We start from the raw sequence: 26921 nt of genomic DNA, 5'->3' as shown, positions 1-26921 counted from the left end.
GGAGAATCCCATGGACAGAGGAATCTGGTGGGCTACAGTCCATGGGGTCACAAAGAGTCAGACACAACTAAGTGACTAACACACACTCATATTTTAAGTGGCTGTCAATGGAATACTTCATTATATTATTCCACAGGTCTAATGGATTCTATTAATATTGGACTCATAAAAATTACTTATAAGTTACAAAAAACTTTGATTTCTACCTGCATTTTTAAGATTTTCTTCTACTTCAGTATATTACTTTCCCTCCCAACTTCACATACATCAATTAAGAAAATAAAAATATAATCTCTTCTGTGTTTTTCAGTTTGGTTGTCCTCTCTCAGTGATTTCTGGCAGCTTCTTACTCTTTTTCATCATATATGTTATGATGCTTTCCCCAGCACTTTAGTTTTGTGCCAATAGTTTTTGAAATATAAATGTTTATAGTGCTTGTGGAGTCATAATTTGTTTGTTTGAAGACTCTTACCCATAGAAGATCTGCAAAAAGATATTTTTCTTTAAAATCATTTTATATTTTTTAAAATTAGATGTATTGCCTGGAATTTTATTTTGTATGTAATGTGCAATGATCTCACTTTTTATTGGTAACTGCCTTGTTTCAAAATCATCTATTAAATATTGTGATGTGTGTAAGTCATGTATATTATCTGTACCTCCATAGAAGGATCTGTGGAAGAACAGCTAACAGAGAGCCTGGGGTGAATTCTCTTCTCCCAGTGTATGACCTGCAATAAGTCTCCTCAAAAAGAGGACTATTCAGATGTTGCCCAATTTTTAATCATTAGGCAGTGTATTTACTACAGCCTCTACATGAGTTTTTTATGCCACTGTGTTCCTCATCTTCAAGGCTCTTGTCTCCTTTGCAAAACTTCTTGAACCACCACTGCACTGTATGTTCGTTACAGTTCCTAGGCCACGTGTGTTGTTGCAAGTTGTCTCCACTGCTTTACAACCCATTTGAACTTGAATAAGAAAAGTACTCAAATTTGCTTTTTGTCTAACATCATTTCCATAGTCTAAAATAAATATACAATAAACAGCAAGTAATAAGTTAAACCAGTGAGTCCTACATGAAAGCAACCCTGAATACTCATTGGAAGGACTGATGCTGAAGCTTGAAGCTCCAATACTTTGACTACCTGATGAGAAGAGCTGACTCATTGGAAAAGACCCTGATGCTGGGAATGATGGAAGGCAGAAAGAGAAGGGGGCGACTGAGGATGAGAGGGTTAGATAGCATCACTGACTCAATAGACATGAATTTGAGCAAACTCCGGGAGATGGTGAGGGATAAGGAAGCCTGGCATGCTGTCGTCCATGGGGTTGGAAAGAGTTGGACATGACTTAGCAACTGAACATCAACAATAGTAAGTCAGCAAAAAAACATAAAGGGAGAAATGTGTGTTAAAATGATGTATAATATAACCATATTTATTTAAGAATGTATTCCAATATCAAACAGCAAAATTCAATAATGCAAAAGCGTGATTACTTTTGTACCAAACTAATATTTTTATGCTTTTATGTACACTTCATATAGACAGCCTCACTTTGCCTCTGGCTTCTTTCACTTAGCATAATGATTTTGAGGCTCCATGTTATAGCATGTATTAATAGTTTATTCCTTTTTATTGATGAATATCAATATACTTTTATAGTTATTTTAAAAGTCATTCTTTTTATTTTATCTACATTATTTTAAGCACAAACTCTGGAAAGATAAAGACCACTGCTAGTTTTAATATAAACCCTTAAACCTGGTATACCATCTATGACCTTTGGTTGCTCAATACATAGAGTAAAACATGAGGAAAATGCCTCCAGGCATAATTCTAGAATAACATTTATAAACTCGTCGAGTATCTGTCTACCTACCTACTTACTCTCCTGTGTAATCTGTGTGTATATGCACACATGTATTTAGAACCTATCTCTCTATCATACTGTTTATGCTTTCTTCTCTTCCTGCTTCCCATTTCTTCTCTTCCTATTCCCTGCTTCCAATATTATAAAAACATGAGTGGAAATTATGTTAACATCACACCAGCATAGTTAGAGAGTGCTGTTATGTATTATATAGCAAGTATCCTTGTAAACAGATAAGGTTGTAGCATATAGTATCACCTTAGTTCAGTGATTTGCCTTCATGGCTTTTACTTTAGTGCTTCAATAATAAACTTTCATACAGATAGAAAGCTGTTGGGGAAATACTGATTGGTTTAAAAGCAACGCTGCTCTAGTATTGATAATAGATAAAAGATGGTGAAGCAACTTTCATGGGGGAATATTTTGTGGATTATATAATTTATGCATGCATGCATGCTTCTTTGATTAAAGACCTTGCTTAGATGAACTACCAGCTTTTCCTTATAATATAACTCCAAGGCAATTTACACTTAATCATACTGAGGAAATTAGGTGAATTGCTTAAGATTGCAGACTATAGGGCTTAATTTATCATTTGTTACCTTTTCTAGATTTATATCAAGTTACATGAAGTATTACCTAAGTGTTAAAGTAGTTAAAACACTTTGTCAGTTTAAACATGAAGTCTTACTGAAGCATTAAAGTAGTTAAAATCAATCCTTTATCAAAAGTTTAAATATGTGTTTTAGAGGTTATTTGCAGGGTTCCAGGTGGCTCAGTGGTAGAAAAACTGCCTGCCACCGCAGGGGACACCAGAGATGCAGGTTTGATCCCTGGGTCAGGAGGATCTCCTGGAGGAGGAAATGGCAACCCACTTCAGTATTCTTGCCTTTAGAATCCCATGGACAGAGGAGCCTGGCTGGCTGCAGTCTGTGGGGTCACAAAGAGGCAGACAAAAATGAGCACACACATGCACAGACATTATATGAATATGTTATTTTGATAAACTAAGAAAGAACAGTGATTTATTAAATGTCTTTCTACTCTCCGTACTTTCTCTACTGGTATTAGCTTTCAAGAAAGTAAACTTAAATTACCTTTGTTTTGTAACTCTGTTATTAAAATACAAAGTTCTAGGTTGACTGTGACTTCACAAGTTTTTTTTTTTTTTTCATTCATTTGGGAGTCAAAAATAAGGCATAGGGAAAATAAATTTTTTTATTATTTTAGGTAGTCATTATTGAAGGATTATTTATTTGGTGGAACACTTGTTTGGCAGTTTGCCCTGTTAGTATTTGTTAAAATGAGTAGCTTGGTTTCCAGTTATGTCAGGAATCTAATGGTAATTTGTGAAAGAACCTGAAAGCTCTTTAATATTTCATTTGTATTGCTACTTTACTGTTCTTGAGGGCAAATTATTAGACAGATTTTTTTTTAATGCCCCCTGTTTCTTGGATCTGAAGTTTTGTTTCTTTTATAACTGTATACATGTCTAAACACCAAAATATATAAAATTTTATTTTGAAACTCATTATTTTTGTAGATAACCTTAGGAGAGTCTGAGAACTTCCTCAGGTTTAGTTATGCTCTTCTAGAGAGCTTGTTTTGTAGCTGGTAGATGATACGTTGATTGCAGCCATGAAATTAAAAGACACTTGGAAGGAACATTATGACCAACCTAGACAGAATATTAAAAAGCAGAGACATTACTTTGCCAACAAAGGTCTGTCTAGTCAAGGCTATGGTTTTTCCAATAGTCATGTATGGATGTGAGAGTTGGACTGTAAAGAAAGCTGAGCACTAAAGAATTGACGCTTTTGAACTGTGGTGTTGGAGAAGAAAGACCCTTGAGAGTCCCTTTGACTGCAAGGAGATCCAGCCAGTCCATCCTAAAGGAGATCAGTCCTGGGTGTTCATTAGAGGGACTGATGTTGAAGCTGAAACTCCAGTACTTTGACCACCTGATGCAAAGAGCTGACTCATTTGAAAAGACCCTGATGCTGGGAAAGATTGAGGGCCAGAGGAGAAGGGGATGACAGAGGATGAGATGGTTGGATGGCATCACCAAAACAATGGACATGGCTTTGGGTGGACTCCGGGAGTTGGTGATGGACAGGGAGGCCTGGCATACTGTGGTTCATGGGGTCACAGAGAGTTGGACACGACTTGAGCGACTGAACTGAACTGATGATATTTTGAAGAACATTGCCCGTGGTGCAGGAGACCCAGGTTTGGGAAGATTCCCTGAAGAAGGGCATGGCAACCCACTCCAGTATTCTTGTCTGGAGGATCTCATGTACAGAGGAGCCTGGTGGACTACAGTCCATAGGGTTGCAAAAAGTCAGACACAACTGAAATGACTTACCACACATGGATATATTAATGTTACCTTTTGAATGTATAGGATAAGTTTGAGAGCAAAGTTGTTTCTGAAACAAGACACATTCTGCTGAAATGTATAACTTCTACTCAAATGGCTTAAAAATAGATTGTTTTTCAAGTTTCTTAAACTTCCAACTTTCTGAGAGTTGTATGATAACCCCACCTTCCCATCTCCTCTTCTCTGAGTGAAAATACATTCAAATAATTTCTGTTTTGGTTAAAAAATAAGAAGGATTTTTTTTTTAAAAAAAGAAGTTTGGAATAGGAAAAGCAATGAAAATTAACTTATGCCTTGGATTATTTCTTTTATTTATTTATTTATTTTACTTTACAATATTGTATTGGTTTTGCCATACAATTTTTTTATACTTTTAGTTTTTTACTTTTAGGAATTTGAAAAATTTTGCTTTATTTGGAAAACAGTATCAGGACTTCATAGAATTTGTGTGTATACCTGGATGTTATTACCAGTTGAAAACCAGTGAATTTGATTTTTAGGGTGGAGTGATAAACCAAATACATATTCCCTGCAGAAATGTCATGATAAGAAAGCTCATATTTTATGTTAAGTATTTGAAAGATTTGTCATTGAATGCATTATATAAATTAGATTTAAGCAAAAGGTTAATGGAACCATGTACCAGCAACAGAATAAGAACTTAGAAATACACATGAATTTCTGTTACCACTAGAAACAGTTTTGATCATTTAATCATAAACAAAGTGGGTATACCCCAATCCCTACCAAAAGCTCAACAACTGTCCATCAGTTTTTAGCAGATTCTTCAGGCTTCTCTTAACTCCTCTCAATTTCCCAGTACATATGATTCTTTGGAGAAACTGGTATCATCACCAATAATCACCTTCTATAACTGAAATAAGATTCATGTAGCATTATAGATAAGAAAACACTTCAAATTGAGAAAAGAAGAAAGATCAAAACTATGGTTTATTGATTTGTGTATTATCTTCCATAATACTGTCGAAATACTTTCTTTAATTCTTGGTACTTTTGAGATAAGTTTATTAATACCTTTTAAATTCTGATATACCTAATTCAGGATTTTTTGAGAATTTAACAGGTCAAAAGATTCTATAAAGGTGTTCTAGTCAAACAGCTAATGAAAATACTGTTATACAGGAAATATTTTAAAAAGTACTTGTTTTTCTCAGCATTTTTATAAAAATATTTAAATATACAGAATATTTGAAGGAGTTATGCAGTGAACACTCATATATACTGACCATTATTGGTGATTCTATTAGTTAATTTACTTTTTGATCCATTTCAGAGTAAGTTGAAGATACCAGTACACATTATCCCTAAACATTTTCAGATATACATCACTAACTATCAACTAGAGTTTACATGCAGTTCTTTTTTTGTGGGGAAAAACTGTTACATGCAATGAAATGTATGAGGGTTTTGTTCATGTTGATCCACTTAAATCCATTACGTGTAGTACAATTTATGAATATGTTTTTGTCTATCCATAATAATATAAATATATAAATACTATAATACTTTTGGATATTCAAAAAATGAAAAGCTTTATCACTTTATTGCTTGAAAATACTCATTTGTATAGGATATAATAAAAAAAGGTCTATAAACTTTAAAGAAGATGGAAGAAGATAAAACTTTAAAGAAGATAAAGAAGATGGAAACTGAATCTTAGACTTTTCTGATGATCTTTAAGCTTTTGCCAAGAAGGTTGCTAGTTATTTGTATTATTAGGGACAAGTTATAAGGTTACATATTCACTGGATTTTAGTTCACCCAGTTGTTTCAAAGTTTATTTTGGTTGCTTTTGTTGTTCAGTAGCCCAGTCGTAAAGCAAGACAGTTCCAGAAAAACATCTATTTCTGCTTTATTGACTGTGCCAAAGCCTTTGACTGTGTGGATCGCAATAAACTGTGGAAAATTCTGAAACAGATGGGAATACCAGACCCCCTCACCTGCCTCTTGAGAAACCTGTATGCAGGTCAGGAAGCAACAGTTAGAACTGGACATGGAAAAACAGACTGGTTCCAAGTAGGAAAAGGAGTATGTCAAGGCTGTATATTGTCACCCTGCTTATTTAGCTTATATGCAGAGTACATCATGAGAAATGCTGGGCTGGATGAAGCACAAGCTGGAATCAAGATAGCCGGGAAAAATATCAATAACCTCAGATATGCAGATGACACCATCCTTATGGCAGAAAGTGAGGAAGATCTAAAGAGCCTCTTGATGAAAGTGAAAGAGGAGAGTGAAAAAGTTGGCTTAAAGCTCAACATTGAGAAGACAAAGATCATGGCATCTGGTCCCATCACTTCATGGCAAATAGATGGGGAAACAGTGGAAACAGTGGCTGACTTTATTTTTGGGGGGCTCCAAAATCACTGCAGATGGTGATTGCAGCCATGAAATTAAAAGATGCTTGCTCCTTGGAAGGAAAGTTATGACCAACCTAGATAGCATATTTAAAAGCAGAGACATTACTTTGCCGACAAAGGTCTGTCTAGTCAAGGCTATGGTTTTTCCAGTGGTTGTGTATGGATGTGAGAGTTGGACTGTGAAGAAAGCTGAGTGCAAAAGAATTGATGCTTTTGAACTGTGGTGTTGGAGAAGACTCTTGAGAGTCCCTTGGACTGCAAGGAGATCCAACCAGTCCATCCTAAAGGAGATCAGTCCTCGGTGTTCATTGGAAGGACTGATGCTGAAGCTGAAACTCCAGTACTTTGGCCACCTCATTTCCAAGAGTTGACTCATTTGAAAAGATCCTGATGCTGGGAGGGATTGGGGGCAGGAGGAGAAGGGGACGACAGAGGATGAGATGGCTGGATGTCATCACAGACTCGATGGACATGAGTTTGAGTAAACTCTAGGAGTTGGTGATGGACAGGGAGGCCTGGCGTGCTGCAATTCACGGGGTTGCAAGGAGTCGGACACGACTGAGCGACTATACTGAACTGAACTGAGCCCAGTCATGTCTGACTGTGACCCATAGACTCCAGCATTCCAGGCCTCCCTGTCCTTCACCATCTCATGGAGTTTGCCCAAGTTCATGTCCATTGCATCAGTGATGCTATCCAGCCATCTCATCCTCTGACACCCTCTTCTTCTACCCTTAATCTTTCCCAGCATCAGAGACTTTTCCAATGAGTTGGCTGTTTGCATCAGGTGACCAAAATACTGGAGCTTCAGCTTCAGCATCAGTCTTTCCAACGAGTATTCATGGTTGATTTCCTTTAAGAATGATTGGTTTGATCTCCTTGCTACACAATCTTAGGAGTCTTCTCCAGCACCACAGTTCCAAGGCATTGATTCTTTGGTGCTTTGCCTTCTTTAGGGTCCAGCTCTCACACATGTACATGACCACTGGGAAGACCATAACCTTGACTATATGGACCTTTGTCAGCAGAGTAGTATCTCTGCTTTTCAACACACTGTCTAGGTTATTTTGGTTACTGAGTTTTATAGTTTGTGTAAATTGGGAATATTCTTCAATGTGGCGGTTGTCCCAGACTCATTTTATGGGCAAATAAGGACAGCCATTTGACATCCCTTTTGGAGGATTAGGAGAAGTCAGTTTATCAATTGGTTTGATATCAGGAAGCATCAAAATGAGATTTTATTTTTTGATTTTTATTTTAAGTTGTTCTCTTGTAAGTAACAACAAAGAGGGAGTTGAGGCAAAAAAGAGGAGACAAAAGTATAAAACAGTGGATAGCCAGGAGATCGGTAGATAATGGAGAGGTGGGAACTGCTAAAGAGAATATCCCAAGACAACAGTAAACTGCAGTCCTGAAGAGGTGTCTGCCTCTTCATCAAGTGAGTCTGTAAGTTCTCCATTTTCTCAGTAATACTTCCCTTAAAATAAGTTGCAGATCTAATCTGCGTACACTTTTAGAAAAGCATTTTCAGTGGGAGAAACACCAATTCTGTGAAACATTCTATGAAAAAGTGGTAAATTTTGCATACTGTATCTGGCTCTTGAGGTTCACAATGCATTATTAGCATGTTGTCACCTCTGAAAAGTTTTAAGAAAGGAACCTGTTTAACTTTATTTTTAGCATATTTCACTTGGAATTACTTGAACATGGAACCCTTTTTAATGTACTCTGATTTTTGTTTGCTGAAACTTGTTCTGTAGAGTCGAGTTTAGAGATTAGCAACTAGGAAGGGTTAGGGCCAATTCTTATTTTTTTGCAATTTTTAAAAATTTGTTTGTTTTTAATTAGAGGATAATTGGTTTACAATGTTTCATTGGTTTCTGCTATACATCAGCATGAATCAGCCATAAGTATATATCTGTATCTTTGCAATTTGATTATGGTAGAATTGCAAGGGCCTCGTCTCTGTAGTTTTCTATATAAAATGTAGTACTTTGTGAATTTTCACTTTCAAAGAGTATAATATTGTTGATGCCCTAAATCAGTGGTTTTTAAGTTTTTTATTCTTCTAAAAATTATCAGGATTTCAAGGAGCTTATATTTTTTATGGGTCATAGTTACTGATATTTAAACATACAGGAAATTAAAAGTGAAAGACTAACATTTAATAATTTTTTAAACCAAAAATAGTCTATTACATGTAAACATAAATAACATTTTTAATGAAAAATATATTTTCCAAAAACATGGAGTGTGGTATTGTTTCACATTTTTTTTAAGTATTTTTATCTTTAACAAATGATAAAAGTAGCAGGATTCTCTTATCTCTTTAGCAGTTCTATATTATCTTCAACATTTTCATTTTTGAATAAGTGGTTAATGTTATTTTCCACCTTATAGCTTCTCAGAAACTCTTTGTGTTCCAAATGATATTTCATTTGAGAACCAGATTATCTTGTTAACTATAAGATATTTCTCTGTGGGAGGTTGATTGATGCATATCTAAAGGCCACTAATTAAAATTCCAGTGGAAATTCAAATTGGAATTCTTTTGCAATCTCTTACATCTGTACTTTTCTTTTCATGTACCAACTGCAATCAGTTTGACACTGTATATTGGTAGTGTCTTTAGGTTCTTTGTTAAGGCAGATTCTAAGATTATATCTGAGTTCATTAGATAAGAATGTTACAGTTTATTAACAGTAATAGAAATACCACCACCATCACCACCACTGACCAGCTCTTATATATACCATTTAGCCATGTTGTAGGTGCAGTTTTAAGCACTTTACATGTGATTACATGTTTAATTTTAGCAATCATATGAGGTGAATACTAATTTCCTCCATTTTTCAAATAAGGCAATTGAGGCATAAAGAAGCTAAATGATTTTCAGTGTCTGCAGTAGGCTTCAGAAGGAGAATTTTTACAAGTACCATATATTCACTGTAGGTGGTGCTTCCCAGGTGGTGCCAGTGGTAATGAATTGCCTGCCAATGCAGGAGGGTCATTGCCAGAGACTTGGGTTCAATCTCTGGGTCAGGAAGATCCCTTGGAGTAGGACATGGCACCCCACTCCAGTATGCTTGCCTGGAAAATTCCATGGACAGAGGAGCCTGGCAGGCTACAGTCCATGGTGCTGCAAAGAGTCAGACACGACTAAACGACTGAACACACAATGACATGCATTAATTTGGTAAAGATGGTTGGTCAACTACTGTGTATTATAGAATTTGTGAACTGTGAAGACTTAATACTAAATCTGGAAGCCTATTGTCTGTGTTTTCTGGTTAAAGAAGGTCTGTTTCTGGCATGCTTTAGAAATATACAGTCACTGTTCTGAAAAATATTTGCTGTGTTCACATATGTCATTCATTACACAATAAATATATGTGATCTATTTCAAGGCACATTGGGTGTCTTCCCACAGCTAAGTCCTTATTTAAATAAGAAACTTAACCTATCTCTTATCTAATTTGACAATGAGCAAAGTGTTTCCACTCCCTCATCAAACCCTGTTACTGATGCTTTTATCATCCTGAGCTCTCACAACTGGGAACTGGTTATCCAAAATTGACCAGCCCTAGTGCCCCTGCTCATTTCTGCTCCTACTAGTGGAACTGTATTCTCTCAAGAGTTGTGTTCTTACAGTTTTGTTCCCAAATCTCTTTGTACTCTTTTTCCTTGTTATTCTGATTAAGTAATTTCGTTAAATCTTATGGAGACAGGTGAATATGAATGTTAAAAGGCAGTTTTTTTTGTGGTTTTTTTGAAAGTTGAATGCTTTGGAAAGATAACAAACAGGCAGTGGGCTGGATTTGGCTGTGGACCATAGTTTGCCAGCTCCTAATTTATAATACTGTGCTCTCTTCTTTTTCTTCTAACCACTCAAAATACCTCTCTAAGTAGCCTCACACTTAACCATATATCTGCTTTTATTGCCTTTGTCTCTTCACTAGGATTTAACTCTTGTTCAACTACCTCAGAAGATGCTCTTTTTTGTCTCCTTTTCTTCTTTTAACTTATGAGTCAAAAAATAATTGTTGCAAAGAATGTAAAAATAAATTCAAGCATTATTGTAATGAATTTTTATAGACTTTTTCTATGATGTGAGGTCTGTTTCTGGAGTAAATTTATAGGTGAAGGAAGTTTCATTATAATGAATGGTATGTTAATTCTTCAGTAATGAATTCCTTAATAGGAGATGCATGAAATTGTAGATGATATAGAGTTAAGATACAGTATAATTTTTCCTATTTAGAAAAACTCTCAAGCCTCCATCACAGTTTTAGGCATAATATTTTACTTTCTTTGAAATTACTGTGTATGTTTGAAAAATATGTAATATGGAGACAGTACAGTGTTCTGGTTAAATATAGAAACACAGGAATCAGTTATGCTAAGCTACATGTGACTTTCATACTTGGGAATCTTACCTAGACCTTTTAAGAAACTTAAGTTCTCTTGTTTGTTAATTGCAGTATAAAACTATCTAGAAATTCAGGGAGACAATGCATGTAAATTGCTTAGCAGAAACCTGGTATTTAGTAAGCCCTCAGTAGTTGCTGACTGCTAAGTAACATAATTTCCCCCCCATTTTTAGTCCTGAGAATAAGATACCTTGCATAACATAGGTACTGTGGTTTTGTTTTTTCTGTCTGAGAAGACAAATACATTATTCCATTTCATAAATTAATTTAGAATGTTGACATTTTATTTTGCACGTTACTATTATTATTTGATAACTCAAACTATATTTAGGACTATAAATATCTTTTACAAAAGTATACATCCTTTAATGTTAAACATAATTTCAGACTCTGGTTAAGCTTCAGTCATGGTTTGAAATTTATCTTAAGGTCCCTTATGTGTTGAACTCCAAAGCTGGGTATGAAATGTATGAAAAATTTTGTTTTCACCACTTTTCTGAAATATGAATGCTTATTTTACTGTTCACCAAGGATCCAGGGCCATCTTAAGCCTGTCTGTTTATCCAGTGTCAAGCTTAAATGTCAGTTTCCAGTTATGCTAGAAAATGTCATCTGGATCATTAGTTCTGTGGTTATTGTGATGAATCATTACGTATATAGAGTATAAACTCTATACACTAGCAGATGTTCGCATATAAAATAACACACAAACTGAGATCACAGCATTAGTGTTTAAAGATGTAAGTCAATGTAAGGAAAATGTAAACTTCATAAGAGAAGGTGCCATGCCCTGTTCATTTAGTAGTCTTCCCAACTAGTATATATATATACCTAGCATTAGATAGGGAGAAGGCATGGCACCCCACTCCAGTACTCTTGCCTGGGAAATCCCATGGATGGAGGAGCCTGGTAGGCTGCAGTCCATGGGGTCGCAAAGAGTTGGACACGACTGAGAGACTTCACTTTCACGCATTGGAGAAGGAAATGGAAACCCACTCCAGTGTTCTTGCCTGGAGAACCCCAGGGATGGGAGCCTGGTGGGCTGCCGTCTATGGGGTTGCACAGAGTCGGACACGGCTGATGTGACTTAGCAGCAGCATTAGGTAGACACTCAATAAAATTTAGATTAGCTTATGTACTAAATTTTTTTTAAAAATGGATTGGAAAATAGCAGAGACCCAAGCAGGGTTCCTTGCTGCTGAAATACAAACTACTAACCACCCTGAAATACCCAGCATTCTGTGGTGGTGGAGGGAATTCCGAAGGAGGTTTATGTTCTAGAGAGCTTTGTCATTCACCTATAGTTAGTATCTATGGTGATTCTACCGTAGGTGTTGCGTAATATTTAGATCCTTGCTGAACTAAGTCTTATATGCTTACAGATGTCAGTATTTTATCACTGTATATATGTATATAGTATTAAGTTTGTCTCTATCTTTTTTGCTTTCAAGGAAGCCTTTGCTCTATGGAAAGATTCTCTTTTTTTCTCTGTTAATAAAATCTTACTTTTATAAAAGGATTTGAGCACTAGGTAGATCTTTCTGGCTTACACTTGTGAAAAGCCATTGGTAGTACTTCCCGTTGAAAGAGAAAGGAAGCAAAGAACAGAGACTCGGCATGTGATGACTCATGTGTGCGGTGCCCAGGTGTGCACTGTCTAAGGAGGTGCCTTTCTCATCCACATGGAGTCACTTAGCTGAAAACACAGCTGTGTAGATTTCAGGCCAAGTTCTGCTGCCACTTGGGAATGTCCTCTGCTACATAAATCTATAGCAGCATGTGGAGCCATTCCTTTTACCCGCTTAGAATTCTGAGCCTGTATCTGTACACCCTGACACACACAACTGTTGTGTTGTACTTTGGGCAATCCCGAGGTCACTTCTTTCTTTCTTGGCAGTCCATTCCTACCTAACTCCTAACCTGACACAGACACTTCAAGGGGAGTGGGGAGGAGGAAGGACCTAGAGAAGGAATGTGTGCATTGCAGGTGTCGTGTGTACAAGTGTCCCTGTTTCTGAAGGTTTGCATAGAAAGTTGTTCAATCACTAAGTCGTGTCCAACTGTTTGTGACCCCATGGACTGCAGCACACCAGGTTTTCCTGTCCTTCACGATCTCCTGGATATCTCGCTGTCTCTTGCTCATACTCATGTCCATTGAACCATTCAACCATCTCATCCTTTGTTGACACCTTCTCCTCCTGCCCTCAATGTTTCCCAGCATCACAGTCTTTTCCAGTGAGTCAGCTCTTTACATCCAGTGGCCAAAGCATTGGATAGAAAGGCCAGAAGGTAAATGTGTGCCAAGACTGCTACTCTCTTGGGCTCAGTAAAGTTCCCCTGAAAGCTGGTTAGGTTGTAGAGTATTTCTGTTTGAGAAAGAGGAGTCTTTTTCTAATTTGCACAAAGATACTACAAAAGCTAATGGTGACCCTCTATCAGACCCTCTGGACAATGGGTCTCCACACTGTTTCTCAGAGTGTCAAATGGAGTCCTTTGCAACCTGTCAAATTGTCTACGGGAAGGCTGCATTTTCCAGGAAGAACAAAACCGTGAGGCAGTTTTGAATATTCTGAAATTTAGGTTAAGCCTGATCTTTTTTTAACCACACCCCAGTTTTGTTTTGTTTTTCAGTTATTCCACTCTTCAGTATCATGTATATGCCAGAGAGACTGGGCTCTGTCATTTCATCCTGGCTAACATTTAGATTCAACTACTGTTATTTATGCCTGCTAAATTTGCAATTTTGTTGATGTATTGTATTCCCAATTTACAAAAGTGGCTCATTGTGAAGCATTTAAAATGAGAGGAGTAATTTAGAATCACTGCAACTTAAAATAACACTATAAGTACAAGAAGTAACTAGTTCTCTGGTATAAATATGAAATGTGAGTTTGTGTATTCTAATACAAATAAATCTGTTTTACATGATTTTGGAGAAGCTGTCAGGAAACAAAAATGTAAAGATACCAAGTTTGATCTTTGTGTACCTGAATTAGATTTCATTAGACTAGTGATCTCTTTGCCCTTATGTTTTGCCTATCATGAAATTACATGAAGCTTAAAACCTTCAGATCATTTGTGTTTTATTCAAAGTACATTACTCATTATGCAGTGCTGTTGCCTGTCTTTGCATTCAGCTTCTGCTTCATCTAATAATGGTTAAAGGACTTCTGTCGATTTTCTTCTCTATGGCCATTGGCAGAAAATTTCAGTTCTAAATTCTTAACTGAATTCTTAAAGCCGAAGAAGACATTCCAAAGATCATTTTCAAACTTGGTTTTTTATGTCGTCTTGAAAGGTGTTATAGCACATTGAGCAGTGCAGGGCACCAGGGATGACTCATTACACTCTTGCATCTTTCTCATAAGCAAGTCTCTCATTTTCCCATTTTAATAGTAATTTAGTCTTTTTTAAGCATAGGTAGGAATAATGATGAAATAATTAATAGGAGAATGAAATTGCAAAATATTTCAAGATAAAGGAAAATACATGATTAAAAATTCCATAATGGATCTTAGATTTATAAAAGGGTAAAAAGCAGCCATATGGTTATCACAAGCAAGAGTGTGTTTTATTCTGTTAAAAAAGAATGTGTTTTATTCTATTAAAAAATAAGTGAATTTACCTTTAATCTTTGGAAGACTGCTAAGAGAAAAAATGTCACAAAATAACACTCCTTACAAATAGTTAGAACTACTGACAAAGGAAACCCCGGAACTAAAAACTGGGTCCGATAGACCCTCCACATGAAGAGATGAGGATGTAATATATTTTCACTGTTTTTGAAGATGCTCGTTAAGGTTTTGTTTTTAAAGTTTTTTAAAACACATATAAATCCATGGCTGATTCATGTCAATGTACAGCAAAAATCACTACAATATTGTAAAGTAATTAGCCTCCAACTAATAAAAATAAATGAAAATAAATAAAGTTTTTTATGTTCTCTCAGTTAATTGTTGTCCCCTCCTCACAGAATCAGGTTTCTGTTTTTCCTTTTTCCCTCCAGTCCTGTCTCCCCATTTTCCCATTCCTTCTGCTTTCTCCATACTCCTCTGTTCTCCTCCATCTCCTTCTCCCTTCCCCCTCTTGGTGTTCTTTCTCCTTTTCTTCTATTTTTGTTCTGTGTCTTGTTTTTACATTTACAAACGTAGGTATCATTTATTTTAGATCGTAGACATTTGTTTCCTCTGCTTTGTATATGAAGAATTTGTTTTTTCAACGTGATCTCTTTTTTAAATGGGAAATCTTACAATGTTCAAACTTCTAATGAGACAAATCTTATAACAGGAGACAAACAGTACTCAAACAGGACACATTGAAAGTGTCAGTCTAAGGTGGGTGAGAAGACAGCTTTCTACCTGGTTATAGACCTCCTAATGTGATAATGCAGAGGGTTTATTCTGGGTACTAACATCCTCATCAGAAGGCTTACCACTTCTTGGTGTATCAGTGAAACTTACTTGGAAAGCAGTCTGTGTTCCACGAAGAGGTGCAGTTAGAGACTGAGATATCCTACCTGCCTACCTGAAATCATCTTCAAAAGAAGGTTAAGATGGGTGATCATTGAAGCAGTTGTTCCATGTGTAAACTTTTCACTAGCCCTAATTTCAGCTGTTTTTCTCTGTCTCCCTTAATCCCAAAGGCTCCCGTCTTTGCTGTAGCTGCTTAGGAGTATTTTCTGTTTGCATCCTCCTCTGTCCATCTGATCCCTTAACCATCTACTTTCCCAACTTCCTGAAATAATGTTGATGTCTTTTCACCCTCCTCTCCTCAGCTCTCCTCTCCTTTCACTACTTTGGGCTTATCTTTTCCTCTGTCTGCACTGTCACGAGTATAGTATTGAGAAGGAGGGAAATCAACGCATATTTTCAGTGTTCATTTTTCTGAAACTTCTACTTTAAATGATAACATCTGTTGTAGTTTTTGCTACCGGTTTGAAGTTACTTGTTTTTCATGCAGCCCAACTATCATTATATTTGGTTAGTTTTTTTTCTTTTGCCAGTTTAAATTGTATGAAATACCCCTCTTGTTTTGATGTGTAACCTTTTGTAAGTATTAATAGCAGATCATCACTTTTCCTTTTAATTTGGTATTATATAGTTTTCTATGAATTGTTCATTTGAATTTCATATTCACGGTAAAACCCTGGGGTTTCTTTTTGTAGTATGTTCACTCTTGAAATATCCTATGGTATTTTTTGTTTGTTTTTGCTCTAAATTTAATTGTGTTTATAAATTATGTTATTTAAATATTTTATCTGTTTTACAATTTATAAATTTGAGGTAATAAAAATGACAGACAATTTACATTAAGTAGGGTTTTTATTTTTGTTTTATTAAACTTTCTAAAATGAATTTTTTGTGAAACATTTTTGCAAAATAATTTGGCAGTGCGTTTCAAGAGAGAAGAAAATTTCTTTATGTTTTGATCCTATTCTTAGAAGACTAAAGGAAGGAATAAAGTTTGATGTTTTGAACTCAGTATTATTATTTTATTAGATGCTTTGAAATACAAAAAGTCAGGTAAAATATTTTTGTGTTTTCCAGATTATTGTTCAGTTGTAACAATTGTGGACCAGACAAATGTAAAACTAACCTGCCTGTTCTTTAGTGGAAATTATGAAGCCCTTCCAATGATTTATAAAAATGGAGATATCGTTCGCTTTCACAGGCTGAAGGTATAACTCATACTGTTTAGAACTTATATTTGTTTGAAGAGAACTCAGCATTGCTCACTGAAACTAGTTAACGCTAATTATATATGGTTGCTTTGTTAGAACGTGACTTCAGGCATTTCAAGAGATAAGAAGAAATGTAAATAAGATCAGACTTCAAGTGATTTATATTAGGAAACCTCTTTATTTGAACAAACTACCTGCCCTCCGTCTACAGAAGTGTTAGCTGCTGTCATTCAGACTAGCTGCATTCTGTGAAAGAATTTTAGTAAAAAAGCAAAACTATTAGATAGTATGTGATTTTTTAATAATCAACTTTTCAGTACTTTAATATTTTCAGTCTCTTAATTTTTAAACATTTAGTTCCTTGCTATTTTGCTCTTGTTACATGAGTTTCAATGCAACTCCTTCACTATCTTTGTTGTCTTTTCTTCTAATGCTTCGGTTTATCTGTGGTTCTTGTGATCACTGATGCTCATAAATGAGTGAGGTACTCAGGGTGTATTCTATCAGTGGTCTTAGATATGGTGGGAAATAACTCTGTTGCTCTATTAATGCCTTTCCTCTGAGAACAGAAGAATATTGGAGAACATTGGTTAAAGAGAACTGGAAAGATTATTATTATAGCACTATATTACATGCTTATCCACATTTCAAAAAAAAATAGCTGATTGGCACACATTACTGTTTCCTATAGTACAGTTGACCTTTGAACAACACAGTTTTAAACTTCACAGGTCCAGTTATGCACAGATTCTTTTCAGTAGTAAACAATATCCCATGGTTAGTTGAATCCATGGATGCTGAAATGAGGAGAGAGGGCTGACTGTAAGTTATAAGAGGATTTTCAGTTACATGGATGGTTGGTGCCCTTAACCTCAGTGTTCATGGACAACTATATTTACAATTTTTGTCTGTTGTTTAATTGAAGTGGAATATACATCTCTCTTTCCACAGTACTAGCATGCTCATATATCTAACACTCTAGAAACTTCCACCATACCCTCACCTAGGGTTGCCATTCACACTCTTCCCACCCCTAGCAGTAAATAATCTCATAACTTCTCACAACATTTATTAGTTTCTCTACATTTGTTCTTTATATAAAAAGAATACAGTTAGTCTTTTTTTTTTGAACGTTTGGTTTATGCTTGTTTGATTCAACTGTACTATTGCATATAGTTTTTACTTTCTTCATTTTCACTGCTAAATGGTATACCATTGTTTGAATACACTAGAATTTGTATATTTATTCTGTTAGTTGTTCAAGTAGTTTTCAGTTTGGGCTATTATGCTGCTATAGACAGTCTAGTACATATATTTTACTGAATATGTATAATTATATAATATACACATTTACATATAATTATGTAATTATAATGTATATTATATAATATGCATTTCAGTTGATTGTATACCAAGGATTGTAGTTCCTAAGTTCAAGGCTGTGCATATGTTTGCTTTAGTTTATAGCTAAACTATGTATTTAATTTTGCAGAGTGATTTTTACCACTTATACTCTCAGTGATACAGAAGAATTCTAGTTGTTCCCCATTTTCACCAGCACTTGATATTTTCCAGTTTTTTGAATTTCAACCATTCTGTTGCATTTGTATTAGTATCTTATTGTGATTTTAACTTGAATTTCCCTGAAAAATTAAGAAACTGAGAACCTTTTAAAGTCTGTGTGTCTTCTGAAGCATGAAGTGTCCATTGGAGTCTTTGGCTCATTTTTTATAGGATTTTAAACTCCCATTTCTTAATGATTTGTGAAAGTTCTTTATATATTTAGGCTACAGATCTTTTGTCAGGTATATGGATTGTGAATATCTTTTTCACTCTATGTGGTGCCTACTTACCCTCTTAATGGTGTCTTTGGATGAACAAAAGTTCTTTATTTTAATATATTCTGCTTTATTAACTTTTGTTTTATGATCAGTACTTTTTTAATTTCTTGTTTAAGAGCTCTTTGTCTACTCATTTTATGAAGATAGCTTCTAAGTTTTCCTCGAAGTCATTACAATTTTCTTGTTTCATATTTAGACCTGTAATTTCCTTTTCCTACAATTTTGAAGTTAAAGTTTTTCTGCCTCATGAAAACAGGAAATGTGCCCTTCTTTTTCAATTCTGGAAGAGTTTATGCAAGATTACAGAGTTTTTTCCTTACTTAAATGCTTGGTAAAGCTATCTGAGTTTGATGATTTCTTTATTGATAGATTATCTTAATGAATTAAGATTTCTTTAAGACGAATGAGGTTTTTTTAATTCTATCAGCTTTGGTGTATTCAATTTTTAGAAAAAATTATATCATTATCAAAAATTATTTCATTCAAATTGCTGACTTTATTGATATAAATTTGGTCATATGTTATTCATCTTTTAGGTGTTTGATGGATTTGTAATGACAAATCCTTTTTTACAGTCTTAATATTATGATTTGTGTTTCTTTTCTTTTTTTCCAAATCCACCTTTTTCTAGGGTTATTATTTTTGTTAATCTCTTCAGAGAGCTAGTTTTTAGCTTTGATTTTCTCTACTATATGTTTCTATGTCTCTTACCTTTGATTGTGTTTCCCTTCTACTTTCCTTGGATTTGAGATAATATTCTTTGTGCAGCATCTTGAGATAGAAGCCTAAATTTCTGATTTTTAACCGTTATTCCTTTGTAAAATATTCACTTTTATTTCTATAAATTTTTCTCTATGTACTGCTTTAGTTATATCAAACAAGTTTTAATACATCACAGTTTAAGCATCCATCAGTTGAATACATTTTCCAATTTTCCATAAATATATAAATATATTTATTAATATCAGACAGTATTACAGGAGACTTAAAAGGCATTTCATAAGTTCAAAAGGATTGTTTTATGGTGATGTAACAGTCATAAATGCATGTGCACCTAATAACTGAGCTTCAAAATTCAGAAAGCCAGTGTTTTTAAGGTTTATCTGAGTTCTCTCAGTCAGACTGATGAAACCTTAGCCTCAGCTCCGTTTTATCCACTTCATACTCTTTTATTTTGAGTGTTCTAGTTTTCCCTACAATATTCATAAGTAACTATCTCTTATTATCCTTTTTCTTTTTATAAATTATATCTTAAAATAAGCTAATGATTGTCTTGTCAGTAAAAGTGTACTGATAGTATTAGGGGAGCTACCACATAGCTCTTTAAAAAATAAAAATAAATTTTGCATAATGTTTTACAGTTTACATGGTAAAAGGATCACATGGTACTAAAGGATTTTGACGTAGCTGAGTAGATTTTTATCATTTCATATTCTAATTATTTAAAGATTATGTCCTCTAATATCTGTACTGGCAAAATTTTATAGTCTCCTGTTTCCAGTTCCTAGGTTCTATATCAGTAACCTGTTTGTTTTCTTTTCTACGTTGCCACTTTCTTAGATCCAAGTATATAAAAAGGAGACTCAAGGTATCACCAGCTCTGGCTTTGCATCTTTGACATTTGAGGGAACTTTGGGGGCTCCTATCATTCCTCGTACTGCAAGCAAGTGTTTTAACTTCACTGCTGAGGACCAGAAAATGGTAGAAGCTTTACGTATTTGGGCATCAACTCATATTTCACCTTCTTCAATATTAGTCAAATTGTGTGATGTCCAGCCAATGCAGTATTTTGACCTGACTTGCCAGCTCTTGGGCAAAGCCGAAGTGGATGGAGCATCATTTCTTCTAAAGGTAGGTATTTTTAAGTACTTAAAACTGTAAGTTAGCATGACCTCAAAGCCAAAAAGACCTTTTATTTCAGCATTCTGATGGAATAAATAAGCAGCTATGTATTAAGAACTTAAAATCTAACCTTTTTAATGGTCCTGTATTTCCATGCATCCTTATTCTTGAATTTCCCTTCTTCATCCTAAACTTTTAGAGAAAAATAGTGTTATCAGTTCTATATTTTAAATATAGTGTACTTTATGCTGTTTATGTATTTCTTATTTTAGTACTGGTAAAAAGAGTTGTTTCCTCTTACTATTTTTAAACTACATTTCAAAAAATGTGTAGTTTTGTTGCTTTATGTGGATGTAGCCTTTCTTCTCACTTATTTGCTTTCTTGGTTTGTTGTCATTGGGTTCTCTTCTGGGTTATTTCACTACCTGCTTCATGGGTAGATCATGGATGGTTTTGAAGTGTTTATTTTTCTTGTATTTTGTTTTGTTTTTAAATCCACAGGATTAAAAAGGTGGCCTAAGACCCATCTAATCTTTGTTTATACCTATTCGAGTTTATTTATGAATAGCTTCTGGAGAGGTCTGTTGTCTGATATTATCTTCACCGAACCCTGCCAAGGAAGGATGCTGTTAAACAAACACTTCAGCCCTGCTTCTGTGGTTCTTTCTTAGCTTTCTGCTCTTTACAATGATGGAACGTAATGGGAAATGGAGTTCAGTGTCATTGGGCGGATATTGGGGTATCAGATGTATCTCGCCCATATTAAAAAAAATAGCAAAGATAGAAATGATTGAATAAAATAGGAAGTTTCTGAAGTTGAAAATAGCACATATTTATATATACATGAGATAATCTGAGAAAATAAATGTGTGCTATAAAAAAGGGTGAATGAGTTAAATATGACAAAACTGAAGCTAAAGAAACATAAAATCATCCAAACAAAATGAGAAGGTATTTTAAGTCCACCAGTCGTACTTTATGCCCAAAGTGACTTACTTAACAAATGAACATTTGTTAATCATCAAACATTTCTAACGATAATGAATCTGCTGTGCACAGAAATATTCTCCATCTTTTGACTGCTGTGTTGTTAGTATGTAATTCTGAGGTAAAACCTGCCACCTTTTAGCTGACATAGCTGAATCTACATTTTCTCTCTAAAGCAAGAAATCATGCGTGCATCCCACTTTTATCAATAGCGTTTTCAGATAAGTAAAAACAACTTTCCTGTAGAGATTATTTTAAAATATAGCATTCAGCTTTGAATATAAGAAATTATTTTAGTAACATTTCCTTGAGGACAATTTGAAAGAAATCTCAGAAGTCTCTCTATACATCTCAACAACTCTTTTCATAAATTATTTTATACTAATAATTTAAAATGTGAGAAAATGCCTTTAAGGGAATATTTCTCCATATATTTCTTACAGTGACAAAAATCAGAAAAAACTTGGGCACTAGCAATAGAGAATTTTGTGAATTATTTATGTATTATGGAATACTGTACTCTAAAATGACATTGTAGACATAAACTTACTGAGATAGAAATACACAATATTCTCTTTAGTGATTAATGCACCTTCACTTATATACTAAAAAATGTTTCCTATACCTAGCAAAAATATATTGAAATGAATATATAGCAATATTTTACTCATTTTACATATAGGAAGTCAGATTTTAATACTTTCTTTTCTGAAGTTGATTTTCCTATCCCAACCTGGAACTATATATTTTTTAAATTTTATTTTGAAAACAAAAGGAGCCAGATCTTACTCCAAATGAGTTCTGGTCACCATGGAATATAACATAATTGTTTCTCCTCTCAACTGAGATGATACTAATATCAGTCTCCTTGTTAGTAACTATAATACATTCACTTTAACTATTCTAGTAGACATGATTCCCCTATATAGTGCTGTTTCTAAAAGAAATTAATTTTAATTATAGGTTATTAAGACTATTATGTTAATAAGATAAGTTAAAGGCTATGTCTGGAGGTATACTCAAAGACAAAATTTAGAGCCTTAAATGTCTTCATGAACAAAGAAAGAAAAAAAGGCATAGCATATTAGAATAATCTTTCAAGTCAAGAAATTGAAAAAGTAACAAACATAACTGTGGAAAGTACAAGGTAGTATTTTAATAAGGTATTTAATTTGGGGTAGGTAATCTTAGCATTGCCCAGAAATTTAAAAGATTTTTTTAAAAACAATACTTAATAAAAAAGTTTCTCTCCTTGCCATCCTCTCTTGTTTCCATGCTGCTATTAATATAATAATAAAAATAACATTAGCATTTCAAATTGACAAAGAAAGATTGTTAAATGGTGATTGTTATCTATTTGGAAAAAAGATCTATATATAATATGCAAATTCCTAACACATTGAGTTTTGATACAAGATTGCAAAAGTTCCAGAATTTCAAAGCAAAGTCTGACTTACACTCTACTCTTTCAGTCCATCCTTCAAAAGACTCATGAATTGGTCTGTAGAGCCATTTAAAGTCTCAAAAACATGTACACACAATGAAAGAACAAACTCCAAGTAAAGCTAAGTGTCTGGGACATAATGTTACTACTTCCAACGTTATTGTCCTAGCTCTTTTAAGTGACAGAGCTAGTGACACAAACTCACGATACTTTAACACCTACACTGGCACCAGCATTATTTAATACTTCCTCTGTAAGCTGACCCTGGCAGACACTTGTATAGAAATGTGGTGTTTTCCAAACAACCCCATCAGAAAATAGGCAGAAGACCTAAAATGACATTTCTCCAAAGAAGACATGAAAATGGCCAAAATGCACATGAAAAGATGCTCAATATCACTAATTATTAGAGAAACACAAATCAGAACTACAGTGAGTTATCAAAACTGGGCAAAATAGCCATTATTAAAAAGTCTACAAATAACAAAGGCTGGAGAGCGTAGGGAGAAAGGGAAGCTTCCTACACTGTTGGTGAGAATGTAAATTGGTGCAGCCACCGTGGAGAACAGTGTGAAAGTTCCTTAAAAAACTTAAAAATAGAGTTACCATATGATCTAGCAGTCCTGTTCCTGGGCATATATATGGAAAAGGCAAAAGCTAATTTGAAAAGATACATCCAGTTTTCATAGCAGCACTATTTACAATACCCAAGACATGGAAGCAGCGTAAATATCTATGAACAGATGAATGAATAAAGAAGATATACATTTTTATGTGCGTGCATGCACACACACACACACACACACACACACACACACACTAGAATATTATTTAGCCAAAAAAAGAATGAAATAATGCCATTTGCAGCAACATGGATGGACCTAGATATTATGGTACTAAGTAAAGAGAAAGACAAACAGCATATGATATCACTTATGATTGGAATCTTAAAAAATAAATGAACTTATTTACAAAACAGAAATAGACTTATAAACATAGAAAACAAATTTATGGTTACCAAAAGGGAAAGGACAAGGGGAGGAATAAATTAGGCATTTGGAATCAATAGATACACACTACTATATATAAAGTAAACAATAAGGACCTGTATATAGCACAGAGAACTATATTCAATATCTTGTAATAACCTACAATGGAAAAGAATATGAAAAAGGTAACATGTATGTATGTGCGTGCTCACACATGTGTAACTGGTTGCACACATGTGTGACTGAATCACTTTGTTGTACACCTGAAACTAACACATTGTAAATGAGCTCTACATCAACTAAAAAAAAGCAAAAACAGTTAAAGAAAGAAATGTGTTTTCTACTTCAGTTCAGTTTTCTACTTAAGTAGCTTGTTTTCTCGTGTACAGCCAGACTTCGGACATGCAGGGCCATTCCCACCTCTATTAAATGTCTTTCGCAATGCCTTTTTAGCATAACAAAGCATCAGTCATCTCTACCAACCTAGCACAGGCTAGTTCAGGTCTTGAGGATGGGATAGTGCATCCTTGTCCTGGGCTCCTTTCCCATCTCTGTCTCAAGGTAACTTAAGTAGCAATTCAGCATACCTTTCCCTTTTCAAGGACCCATGATTTTCATTCATTTGTGTTCATTACATCTAATATAAGGTTGCTTGAAAAACTACCCAGCAGTAAAGTAAGACATAAAAGCAGAGTAGAATGCCAGTTTGGTAAAAAGGAAAAGACATATATATTATAAATACACAAAAGAAAAAAGAATAAAATTAAGCAATGTGTTAATCATTTTTCTAAGCTCAGTTTGAATTTTTTTACTTATATTTTATTCATTGCCTCTACATAGGTAGTCCTTGTACAATCAGGAAAAAATATAGATCATATTTAAAGCTTACCAGATAATTGGGGGAATATATTTAATTACTTTTAAGCCATATCACCAGCAAATAAACCTCTTTTAGCCTCCACAGTTTTATGAAAAGATCATAAATGTTTTGTTCTGCCTCTTATGCAGGTATGGGATGGCACCAGGACCCCATTCCCATCTTGGAGAGTCTTAATACAAGACGTTGCTCTTGAAGGTGATTTAAGTCGCATCCATCAGCTGCAGAATCTGACAGTAGACATTTTAGTCTATGATAACCATGTTCAAGTGGCTAAATCTCTAAAGGTGATGTTACATTGCAAACTTGTTTGTCTTTTGTATTTTCATTAATTTTAGGGTAAATCACATGGTAGGTGATATTTGAGGTCCAGAAATTAACTCCAAATTTATTTTTTCTTTAATTTCTAATTTGTAAAATGCATGTTTAAAATAAATTATTAGATGATACATTAAATTACAATGGCTTGAACAACTTTTTAAAATTTAAGAGCATTTCTGAATATCTTAAAGCTGTGCCCAATTTTGCTATGAAAATAAGAAATAAAAATTTCATCCTGCAATAAAATTTGCTGAAACTGATGGAGGATGTATGAAATATTTGTAAACTTAAAAAATGCTAAGCTTTTTTAATTGGTTTGATAAAATCCAGTCTTTAACTTTGTACTCATTGGTCTAAGAAATTGTTAATCTACCTCTAAAATATATTGTAAATTGTGTGTATCATGCAGTTTATTAGAATTTGCTCAGTTTTTGAGATAAAATTTTCTAGGTAAAAGCATCCTGCTTAATTATGGCACTTCTTGTTTATTAATAACACTTTGAAGAATATTTTTCTTCATTTTACTCTATTTTATGTTTGCAAGTATCCTTTCTTGCCAAGAATAGTATCACTAATAATAGCAATCATAATGGTAACATTGATGAAGCACTTCATATGTATTTAGCACTGTCTCGGGCAGTAGGTACTATCATTTCTGTTACAAATGAGAAAACTGAGGCACTCAGAGAGGTTAAGCCCAAGATTTCACAGCCACTTGGGTGAAGCCTGTATTTGAATGTACAGTGTCTGCTTCTAGAGCTAATCCTCTTAAGCAGTATAAAGAAATGATTTCCTTTATTGCAAATAAAGCTTCCATCCTACCTTGAGGGAGTTATACAGCCAACTTAATAGGAAGAAAACAGTGAAAGTGAATTGCAGTTTTCTTTAGATATGAATTTTACTGCCTAATTTCTTTTTTGCAAATAAATGTTCTTGAAGAGGAAATATTTCCACTTCCATATCATGTTACAAATAAGCCCACCCAACTCAAGAAATTAGGTTCAAGTCCAGGTCAAGGAAGGTGATAAGTGCACTTTTTTTTCCCTTGGGAGTGTGTTCATACTTTATGTCAGAAAACTGACAGTTGAAGATATATTTTGATGCTTTTCCCTGATTTTATCTGCATTGATTAGTTTCAAAAATAATATAATGATAAAGCCAATTCTAAAATCTTTTTAAGATACAGGTAGAGTTCTTTTACAAATGAAAAAATTTACATTTAAAATTGGACTTTTACCATTTAATTCCCTTCCTGTGCTGCTTCTCTAGGTCTTTCTGTTCCTCTCCTGTCCAAGTCCTGAACAGTACCTACCAAGTGCTTTCCATATTGTAAGGGTGAAGTGAATACTATCTTCTGATGAATGAATCAATCAGTGAGCCTCCTGAAATTTAAAAAAATTTTTTCTTCTCCCTTTTCGCTGCTTTATCTCACCCACTAGAGGGTGCTCTGAGCACACATAATTAAGAAAATGTAGGCAATTAATTTTTATCTAAAGATATCATGACATATTTATCTGTAATGTAATAGAAAAATGGAAAGAATTTTATCTGTATATAAGTAATATAACTGTAGGCTTTTATTTAATGTACACTGATAGCATATTTTATTTGTTCTGAGGTAACCTCCATACCAACCATTTCATACTACTTTAAGAAATCCCCAGAGTCGAATGATACTGATAGCCAATGAATTCTTATCAGTGCTTGAAGAAAACTGGTTAAAATTGCATATGTATATTGAAATGCATGGAATGCATGTATTTTTGTTGAGTAGGAACAGGAAAAATGTGGTTTTTATTATATTTAATAAAGAACAGTTAAGGCAGTTATAAAGCACGATATAATTGAATTCTCTGTACAATACATTTTACAACTTA

At 34.4% G+C, this 26921-nt stretch overlaps 1 protein-coding gene across 12 annotated transcripts in view; it reads left to right on the top strand.

The window, feature by feature from the left end:
• The window catches only part of POT1 (protection of telomeres 1), a 91084-nt gene that overhangs the window by 29428 nt on the left and 34735 nt on the right, over window positions 1-26921 (top strand). For all 12 annotated transcript variants that reach the window (XM_043872277.1, XM_043872278.1, XM_043872275.1 and 9 more), the window contains 3 exons: window positions 16610-16740; window positions 20145-20435; window positions 24855-25010. In XM_043872277.1, coding sequence (XP_043728212.1) covers window positions 16610-16740; window positions 20145-20435; window positions 24855-25010 — 578 coding nt within the window. The remainder of the gene's footprint in view (window positions 1-16609; window positions 16741-20144; window positions 20436-24854; window positions 25011-26921) is intronic.

The sequence above is a fragment of the Cervus elaphus genome, chromosome 18 (assembly GCF_910594005.1).
Source record: "Cervus elaphus chromosome 18, mCerEla1.1, whole genome shotgun sequence".
Lineage (NCBI taxonomy): Eukaryota > Metazoa > Chordata > Mammalia > Artiodactyla > Cervidae > Cervus > Cervus elaphus.
This window is presented reverse-complemented; position numbering and strand designations above follow the sequence as displayed.